This window comes from Coregonus clupeaformis, unplaced genomic scaffold (assembly GCF_020615455.1).
Source record: "Coregonus clupeaformis isolate EN_2021a unplaced genomic scaffold, ASM2061545v1 scaf0654, whole genome shotgun sequence".
NCBI classification, from domain to species: Eukaryota; Metazoa; Chordata; class Actinopteri; order Salmoniformes; family Salmonidae; genus Coregonus; species Coregonus clupeaformis.
In genome coordinates, this window is record NW_025534109.1 from 92292 (window position 1) to 103078 (window position 10787).

General features: G+C 41.9%; 1 protein-coding gene across 1 annotated transcript; it reads right to left on the reverse strand.

The window, feature by feature from the left end:
* Positions 1-4973: 4973 nt before the first annotated feature.
* Positions 4974-10059, reverse strand: LOC123485348 (ATP synthase subunit d, mitochondrial-like). Its single transcript, XM_045216259.1, has 6 exons — positions 9973-10059; positions 9111-9246; positions 8674-8770; positions 5906-5977; positions 5450-5512; positions 4974-5281 (listed from the first exon to the last, which is right to left on the reverse strand). Exons 2-6 carry the CDS (start codon positions 9230-9232, stop codon positions 5150-5152), a joined length of 486 nt encoding a protein of 161 aa, XP_045072194.1. The 5' UTR covers positions 9233-9246; positions 9973-10059; the 3' UTR covers positions 4974-5149.
* Positions 10060-10787: the final 728 nt, after the last annotated feature.

Sequence of the window (10787 nt, forward strand, 5' to 3'; positions counted from 1 at the left end):
GACAGAACCTGCTCCATGAAAGAAGTCAGTATCCATACTATAACTATGGATACTGTAAAAGAACCAGTCAGTTTAGGCTAGAGAAAACCTCTTCTAGCAAGGAGTTGTGTATTGAACCTCAGTCCACCCAGCTGGTCTAAGCATCTACTGAAGTTCCGTCTGGGAACAATCTCCTTCTATTCAAATCTATTCAAATCTATTCTATTCTACTCTAATCTATTCTATTCTATTCTATTACATTCTAGTCTATTCTAATATTTTATATTCTATTCTAATATATTCTATTCTATTCTAATATATTATATTCTATTCTAATATATTCTATTCTAATCTATTATATTATATTCGAATATATTCTCATCTATTCTATTCTAATCTATTCTATTCTAATATATTATATTCTACTGTAATATATTATGTTCTGTTATATTCTAATTGATTCTAATCTAATATATTCTAATCTAATATATTCTAATCTACTCTAATATATTCTGCTCTATTCTACTCTAATCTATTCTATATGGTTGGTCAGTGTAGAGATCTCTAAGTGTGAGTGACCTCTGGTGACACAGTTGTGTGTGTCAGTGTCACAAGGGTGGTACCACATTACTAATGCTATTACGAAGACAGCATTATCATATTACTCAATGAATATGCTATTATGAGAGTAGAATTACATTGACATGAATTAAACTGTGTGTGTATGTGGTTTATAACTTTGGAGATGTTATCCCCAACTGTTCCGGCAATACACTCAATTACAAATAATCTGATCAAATGAAATATATTAAATGCCACAGCCGCAAACTGCACAGAAATAAAAAGGCAATTTGTCATTCAGTGTGCACATGAATAGGTGATGTAGTGACTTAGCTAGAGAGGCCCCTGGATAAAATGCATTTTCACTTAAATAAGATCATATTATACTAATCTAAAACACGTAATGCAATATAAGACTGATTCCTAGTCAACAACCAGACCTATGTCCATTAGACAGGAAAGGTCTGGTAAATTCCGCCCTCCCTCCTCAATGGCATTTCCATTGGACCCATTCAGTGAGGTCTAAAAATCATGCAACAATCGCACCTTTGTTTGTGCCAGATAGAGAAAGAGAGAGTGAGAGCGAGAGCGAGAGCTAGAGAGAGGCAGAGACAGAGAGACAATGCAGCCCCTATTGTGGCCTAGTGAGCAAGCAGAGCCTGGACCCACGGTGACGTGCTAACCCCAGACTCCTCACTGCCGGGTGGGGAGGAGGAATCCTCTCTCTGTCCTGGTTCCCCATCAACCTGCAGTGAGATGGAGAAAGACCGAGGTTTCACAGCAGACCTAGGTTCAAATAGTATTTGATTTTACCGTCTTGATTGAGTTTACCTGGAGTGCCAGATGGGCGGGGTTTGCACTTTTGGGACTATTCTGTTGCTTAAATTGCACCAGGCAAGCACAGCTAAAGTGTCTGATACTATTTAGCCAACCAGCTGTATTACAGACAAATGCTGCCCCCTGCTGGAAAAATTATTTAATGTCTGTTGTAAGAATATACAGTGAGAACACACTAATAACACACTGTAAGAATATACAGTAAGAACATACTGTAATAACACTGTAAGAACATACATTAAGAATATACAGTAAGAACACACTGTAAGAACATACAGTAAGAATATACAGTAAGAACAAAGTCAGAATATACAGTAAGAACACAGTCAGAACACAGTCAGAACATACAGTCAGAACATACAGAAAGAACACATACTGTGTAGCAGGTAGCTTAGTGGGTAAGAGCGTTGCGTCAGTAACCGAAAGGTCGCTGATTCTAATCTCCGAGCCGACTAGGTGAAAAATCTGTCGATGTGCCCTTGAGCAAGGCACTTAACCCTAATTGCTCCTGTAAGTCGCTCTGGATAAGAGCGTCTGCTAAATGACTAAAATGTCAATGTAATACTGTAAGAACACAGGAAAGGGTAAAATAAGTTATGAATGTAATATACAAGCGTTTGTACCAATTAGTTTCAATTAACATTCTTAACTACGGTTAGGGTTTGACTATGGACAACTTGGTTAATCTGAAACATGGTTAATCTTGACTGAGAGAGTTGTAATGCAACAGTCATTCAATTAGGGTGTATTAACCCACATTGCTCCATCACCATATTACATTGCTGACACTGACTGAATCAAAGGCATGCCTCAACCCACTGACCAAACTCTACCGCCAGTCTACCAGTCTGACAGAGAACCCAGAATAATACACTGACACTGAGAATCCTGTATAAAAGGCCCTGGAGACCTCTCATGTTTCCAACCATGAAGAAATTGAGATTTATGTTGTAGTCATAACAAAGGAGGAACACCACTCTGACATGCACACACACACACACACACACACTAAAAGACCCTGGGTCGTGGTCACAGCCATGTGAAGTGCAGGAGTGCTGTCGAAGTCATGATGGATGAGCTACAGAACACTGAGACAACACTGGATCATCAGAACACTGAGACAACACTGGATCATTCTATAGTCATCAGAACACTGAGACAACACTGGATCATCCTATAGTCATCACAACACTGAGACAACACTGGATCATCCTATAGTCATCAGAACACTGAGACAACACTGGATCATCCTATAGTCATCACAACACTGAGACAACACTGGATCATCCTATAGTCATCAGAACACTGAGACAACACTGGATCATCCTATAGTCATCAGAACACTGAGACAACACTGGATCATCCTATAGTCATCAGAACACTGAGACAACACTGGATCATCCTATAGTCATCACAACACTGAGACAACACTGGATCATCCTATAGTCATCAGAACACTGAGACAACACTGGATCATCCTATAGTCATCAGAACACTGAGACAACACTGGATCATCCTATAGCCATCAGAACATAAGAGGGGTTTGCCCTTTCCAGAAACAACCTCTAGCCCATACCAACCTCCAGCCCATACAAACCTCCAGCCCATACAAACCTCCAGCCCATACCAACCTCTAGCCCATACCAACCTCTAGCCCATACCAACCTCTAGCCCATACCAACCTCTAGCCCATACCAACCTCTAGCCCATACCAACCTCTAGCCCATACCAACCTCTAGCCCATACCAACCTCCTAGCCCCATACCAACCTCTAGCCCATACCAACCTCTAGCCCATACCAACCTCTAGCCCATACCAACCTCTAGCCCATACCAACCTCTAGCCCATACCAACCTCTAGCCCATACCAACCTCTAGCCCATACCAACCTCTAGCCCATACCAACCTCTAGCCCATACCAACCTCTAGCCCATACCAACCTCCAGCCCATACCAACCTCCAGCCCATACCAACCTCCAGCCCATAACAACATCCAGCCCATACCAACCTCTAGCCCATAACAACACTAGCCCATACCAACCTCTAGCCCATAACAACCTCCAGCCCATACCAACCTCTAGCCCATAACAACCTCTAGCCCATAACAACCTCCAGCCCAACCAACCTCTAGCCCATACCAACCTCCTAGCCCATACCAACCTCTAGCCCATAACAACCTCTAGCCCATACCAACCTCTAGCCCATACCAACCTCTAGCCCATACCAACCTCTAGCCCATACCAACCTCTAGCCCATAACAACCTCTAGCCCATACCAACCTCTAGCCCATACCAACCTCTAGCCCATACCAACCTCTCAGCCCATACCAACCTCTAGCCCCATACCAAACCTCCAGACCATAACAACCTCTAGCCCATACCAACCTCTAGCCCATACCAACCTCTAGCCCATAACAACCTCAAATTAATACCACCTTGGCACCTCTAGTCTGTGTCCTAAATGGCAGCATATTCCCTATTTAGTGCGATACTTTTGACCAGGACCCATAGAGTCAAATGTATTTATAAAGCCCTATTTACACCAGCAGATGTCACAAAGTGCTTATACAGAAACCCAGCCTAAAACCCCAAACAGCAAGCAATGCAGAAGCACGGTGGCTAGGGAAAAAACTCCCTAGAAAGGCAGAAACCTAGAGAGGAAGGGTAGTGGACTAGACCATAAAGGGATTAGGATGCCATTTGGTACACAGCTGTAGATTTGAAAGGATTGAGAAGGTCTAGGGAGTATGGGTGGGGGGATTGTTTCTGAACTAGGCCCCTGTCACACCTCAGCGGAATGATCAAGGCTACCTACCTGTAGACATGAGAAAACACAAGAGGACAGGAAACAAGGCCTTTTCCCATGACTTGTGAGTTGGATTGACACAGACAAGTCATTTAGTTTCTCCCAAATAACAGTCCAAGATTTGTTCAGTATACTCAGTGTCATTAGTGGCTACATCCCAAATAACACCCTATTTTCTATATGCACTACTTTTTGACCAGGGCCCCAGTCAAAAGTAGTGCACTACTATAGGGAATAGGTTCAATTTGGGATAGGACCATTGTTAGACGTTGTCTATATGGTATCCAGCAGTTATACTGCATGTTATTGAATCAACACAAAGCATCAGCATATTCCCTTACTGCTTCCATTTTACATTTTAGTCATTTAGCAGACGGCTCTTATCCAGAGCGACTTTACAGTGAGTGCATTCATTTTTCATGCTGGCCCCCGTGAAACGAACCCACAACCCTGGCGTTGCAAAGCGCCATGCTCTACCAACTGAGCTACACGGGCCATACTACTGTTTCCCAGAAGGAGACGGTGGGATCTTCTCTGGAGGGACTCACTTGGACAGATGGACAACAGAGAAGATTGTCCGACAGAAACTGACAGTACGTCTGTCTCAGCCTAACGTCTGCCTCAGCCTGATACATCAGGATATTCACTTACTCTAAACGTCCTAAGTGATTATGGAAAATCATTTCTCGAGTTGGACATACAATTGTGCCCTCGCAAAATAGTTTAACCACTATAATCGCTTAAGAGACTTTTGTTAAATAAACGTTACACAAAATAATAACACAAATCATATTCAATTTCCATAAATGTTTATTTCCATTCAAAGGACCAGATGACCTTACTCACAGTTGAGTAATTTCACAAACTGTCTTTGTAGATGAAACAGGACTTGACTTTATACACAGGACACTATACAACCTTTCATCAGAGGAAAGTATATTATTTAGAAAGCGCTGGGGGCTTTTAGTTTACAGCTCAGCGATGGGCTTGTGGGGCCAGTACGGGTGCTTCTCCTTGTCCAGCTTGGTCTCGGGGAACGTGTCGTTCAGATCATCGATGGTCATCTGGTCGAAGGGAATCATGTTCTGGAACTTCTCCAGCTGGAAGACAGGAAGGTGGATCAACAGAGAGAAGAGAACTACATGTCTCTAAATACTGCAGTTTTTCTCAGGGGTTCTACTGTTGAGTGTGTACTAATATCCTAAAATATGAAGAGAAAGTCTAGGGAAATCCGGGTGTAGGGGAGTGTGTGCGTGCGTGTAACCCACCTCCTTCCCGTACTGGGCGATGCGAGCTTTGGAAGCCTCGACGTAGGCAACAGCAGCTTTGTTCTGCAACAAAGAAGAAAAATAACCAATAATAATGAAGGAAGCCTCAAGAGCAGTTACAGTGCTTTGCATAATGAGGCTTCTTTCTCTTGAAATGGAACTCTGAACCCATTTATCACCACCTCATCCATGACAACGAACAATACAACATCAAAGTGTCTGAGTCAAAGTGCCATAATACACATTTAGTGTATTATTAATTAGCTAGCTACTGTAATATTAATACAGGAATGAACTGGAGCACAGTGAAGAGTCATCCTGAATCAAAACAGTAGCACAGTGAAGAGTCATTCTGAATCAGTAAAGCAGAACCGTGAAGAGTCATTCTGAATCAGTACAGCAGAACAGTGAAGAGTCATTCTGCAGAGTATCTTTTAATCCAGAGCTACAACTCACCGCCTCGGCCTCCTGTGTGTTGATCGCGGCTGTGGCTGTGTCCTTGGGCTCAGGGATGGTCAGGGCTGAGAACTGAGGAGGAAAGGAGATGGAGAGAGGAGAGGGGTGAGATGAGGACAGGAGGAGAGGGGTGAGATGAGGACAGGAGGAGAGGAGAGGGGTGAGATGAGGAGGTCAGGAGATGAGACAGAGGAATGAGACCAGACCAATGCTAACTGTTAAGCACTTTGGGACTAATGTTGTTGTACAGTGGGCTATATAAATGAGTGTCGTCATAATGCCAGTATCGCGATCCCACGATGCCAGATTTTCCTTAGCAAAAGAAAACAGGAAGCAGACTAAACTCTACGGTCCTTTAGAACCTACTGTATATAAATTATTGTGTGCTATAGCTTGCAAATAAACAAATGTCACTCTGGGTGACAACATAAGGCAACATCAGGAGTGTTTTCCTGAAGAAAGTCTGTCCGCTTCATGTTGCTTCCTGGTACCATGACAACACTAATATAAATACATTTTATTGATTGAAGCATGTAGTTCCAGCACCATCCCTGGTCCAAGAACGTATTTCATCATAATGATCACATCGATGTCTGATAGGGATCAACGATAACATGTTCTACTCTGAAACAACTTAGTTATGTTGTGACTGAACCAATGTTACAGCACACCACACCGAATACTACATAAGACTAATATCGTTGTGACTGAACCAGTGTTACACCACACTGAATACTACATAAGACTAATATTGTTGTGACTGAACCAGTGTTAAAGCACGCCACACAGTGGACAGAATACTACATAAGACTAATATTGTTGTGACTCAACCAGGGTTAAAGCACGCCACACAGTGGACAGAATACTACATAAGACTAATATTGTTGTGACTCAACCAGGGTTAAAGCGCGCCACACAGTGGACAGAATACTAGATAAGACTAATATGGTTGTGACTGAACTAGGGCGGTCATGAAATTGTCAGCCGGTGATTGTCAAGCAAATAACTGCCGGTCTCACGGTAATTGACCATTAATTAACATAAAACACATTTAGCATCTCCTGTCTTCCACGAATAGCCTACAAGCCACTGATGCAGACCTTTGGAACATCTACATTTGAAAAAGTCAAATAAATCCATCACAATAAATCCATTCTTTATTTTAGACAGGTCTGAAGAAACATGATAAGAAAATGTAGTCCGTTTCAGAAGAACAGAATAGCATACTCTGAGTTGTCCTTATGTTAGGTCCTGATCTGGCTATGCCATATGGCTGTGGGCTACACTAGTTCATTTAGCAGACACGATTTGCTTAGAATTCCGTGGCATTCTTTTATAGTATGAAGAATACAATTGAACATAGCTGAATAAAATAAAAATGATATTTTCTCCAAAGGATTTGACAGAGTGCGCACATGCGGCTATTCTGTGTTGAGCGGTTAACAAAGAAACAGGTCCTCCTATATGCTTAATTTAGAGTTATTTATGCAACTTAAGGTGTGATACAAACGTTGGGCTATATGTTTAGATTTATTTAGACATTCTAAGGCTGCATGATGAGACTAATGATGATTTGAAAAAAGTCACATGAAAGGCATGAGCTCTGCTTTGTTTTTTTGCACAGGCTGTACACACTTCATCGGTCTCTCTTTTGCAATTTCACAAGCACTTGATAATGCCTCAATTGTTCCCGGCGCCAAATATATCATTCACAAGTGATAGGCTGATATTGTCACCCATCAGACTATTCTTGATTTCATTTTGTCTTTACATATACTAAGTAATATATGTGTGAAATTTGTTTTGATTTAGAATGGACCATTATCATGCACCTGTCTTGAAACAGGGGCAGGGGAAAAAATACATGTCATCTATGCACTTAAATAGCGAATGGAGGACGCTTTTCCGGTGGTTCATTTTCATGCCAGCCAGGTAGGCTATACTCCTGTTGTAAAGAGAAGCAATGTGCTTAATATTAGGAAAATTAAGAAAAATAATACTAGGCCTAGCCTATAGAAAGCTGATGGGATCCTCCTCTTTTTAGTAGAGACCATCACTCTGTTTTCTCACGCAATTGCATAGCCTATAGAAATGTTGCGCAAAATGAGCTCATGGGCTCTCATTAAGTGTTTAATTAGATTTCCAATTACATTTGCATTGATGCCGCATTGATGCTGAGTGGCGCAGTGGTTTAAGGCTCTGTCGTAGCCGGCCGCGACCGGGAGACCCATGGGGCGGCGCACAATTGGCCCAGCGTCGTCCAGGGTAGGGGAGGGAATGGCCGGCAGGGATGTAGCTCAGTTGGTAGAGCATGGCGTTTGCAACGCCAGGGTTGTGGGTTCGATTCTCACGGGGGCGCCAGTATAAAAAATTAATGTATGCACTCACTAACTGTAAGTCGCTCTGGATAAGAGCATCTGCTAAATGACTAATATGTAAATGTGAAAGTGAGAGTGGTTAGAGGGACAATGGAGTGCTGAGTACCAGGCAGTTAGCAAGTTTGGTAGGCTACTAAATACCATCAGCAGCATCAGAGCTTGGAGAAGCCTAATTACCGTGACTGTCACATGGAATTTGACAGCCATCATGACTCGTGACTGCCGGTGTGGTAAGATGGCCACCGTAACAGCCCTAGACTGAACCAGTGTTACAGCACATGCCACACAGTGGACAGAATACCACATGAGACTAATATAGTTAAGAGTGTGTAACTTTCTTTTCCCCAGGTGGAACGCATTTAAAACTCATCACAGGCCTTGGGATCTCACCTTGGATTCAAACTCGGCCACCATGCCGGCTCTGGCCACATTGGTCTTGTAGAAGCTCCAGTCGATGGTGACAGGCTTCTCTGGCAGAGAGGACAGCCTGTAGAGACACCCATCAACAACAGCTCATTGATGGCACTTATAAAACAATAATTGTGGGAGTGAGATTGTGGAGCTTTTCATTTACACTAACATGCATGTATGAGACCCACTCACTTTGCAGCAACCTATGTGTCTTGGTTGACAATACCTTGTAATTCAATTCCAACTACACGACTTTCACATTGGCATATAAAAAGCTAAAAGGGAGAATCGTAAAAAATGTTTTACTCAGTTTCCCATTGACATCAATGCAAGTGAAAAGGTTGTCCTCAGTTGGCTGGCTCTGAAGTCCTAGTCATGAACTAGGCCTAAACGCTAACTCGGGGTAGGCTACGTACTTGGCACCGATGGCGTCTGAGCGTGTCTTGAGGTTGTTGAACATGGCCCTCTGGTTGGGGGGAACCCTTTCAGCAAAGGCCAACCAGTCAATGGCTTTCAATGCTGCACGTTTCCCAGCCATCTTTCTGTCTGTGTCTGTCAAAAGGTTGGAAAAAGGGTAAATATTCTATATAGCTGCTAAAACCCCACAAGAGAGATACAGACCATAACACGAAAGAACAAAACAGTTAATGTAATGTCATGAACACTGACCGATCAGGAAGGTTCAAGTCACAGGTGACACTGACTGGCAGCGCATTGAGATCAGAAGCTAGTAAGCCGGACTCCTCAACAACACGGTCACCTAGTGGCTAATGTTAGAGATGTTGCTATTATCTGGCTAACTGATTTGAGTCCTAACCAACACAAAAAGCTAATAGAAGTTCTGACAGCGCCAAACTCATGTTTGCTGACAGATAGCAAGCTATTTAATGTTTTAACTAGCTCTCAAGCTACTAAGCTAACGTTAGGCTAGCTAGCAAATAGTCGTTAGCTTTGCCTAGCTACTAAAATCCAACAATGTAGCTAAGTGGATATTTTAAATTTAGCTACATCAGCTTATTTAGTTATATTTTAGACATACAAAATAATATTTTACGTTCAAAGAGCAAGAGTCAGATGAAGGTCTAGCAGTTAGCTAGCTAACTCAGTTGGCTAGCCAACACAGCAAGGTCAGAGCCCAGCTGCAGTGGATATGAACTAATCTTCGACCAAACATAATTCCAGGTATTTCATATCAAATTTGATCGTCTGTCCCAATGGAATATACAATGCAAACATTAAAATGTGGATGTTTAGATGCCATTTGAAGATAGAACATACCGTACAGCGGACAAGTTCTTCCAAATGTGAAGTCGGTTCACCGGACACGGAAGCGACAGAATAAACTCGACGAGAAACTACACCGTGAATTTGGGGGTGCTACCGCCTGCTGGCGCATTCCACTTATTGCACAGCAGATTGATCAGAATAGTTATGTTGTATGTATATATATATATATATATATTTAAAGATACTTTTAGAAATAGTGCATACATTTCCAAGATTGCAGCTGTCACCACTTTCTGACACAAGTATGATAGTTATCCTATCACGTAGATAGGTCTTCTGGAAGAGGCAGAGTTGTGTTTGCTTCGTCAAGAATCACCCCATTGGCCCGATTCGTCTTTTCACGCCACTCTAGGGTTAGCAGAAATGCTCAAACTAACCTGCTACGAAAATACCTTTGTATTGAAGTGGTGTGAAAAGAGTGTGTCCCGTTGTTTAACCTCTTAAGGCCCAAGCTGTTTTTTTACATGCATTTTTTATTTCTCTTTGCTATTTGGGCTTATTGGAACCTAATTAGAATAAAAACTAAGTATCATCTTTTGATATGATGTACTTTTAGAGAAAAATGATGTCCACATATGTGGATTCATGGTCCGAATTTCCATAAAACACAATAAAGTCACCTTTGTGTAATAGAATGAAAAACTCTTCATTTCTGCCTTGAACACAGCTGTTTTTTTCCTGACTGTTTTTAATGTTTAATAACACATACATATTTTTTGAACATGTTTTGACTATCGGAGAGTAAAAATAATATGGAAACATTGCATTTTTGCCCATTTTGGACAGTTAAAAATAGTGTTTGGAAC

Excerpts from the sequence above, each read along its gene's own strand:
- LOC123485348 (XM_045216259.1), bottom strand. The coding sequence starts at position 9,232 with ATGGCTGGGAAACGTGCAGCATTGAAAGCCATTGACTGGTTGGCCTTT. Across the intron at positions 8,771-9,110 it reads TCAGACGCCATCGGTGCCAA|GCTGTCCTCTCTGCCAGAGA; the intron begins GTACGTAGCCTA and ends GTGTCTCTACAG. Across the intron at positions 5,513-5,905 it reads ACACACAGGAGGCCGAGGCG|AACAAAGCTGCTGTTGCCTA; the intron begins GTGAGTTGTAGC and ends TCTTTGTTGCAG.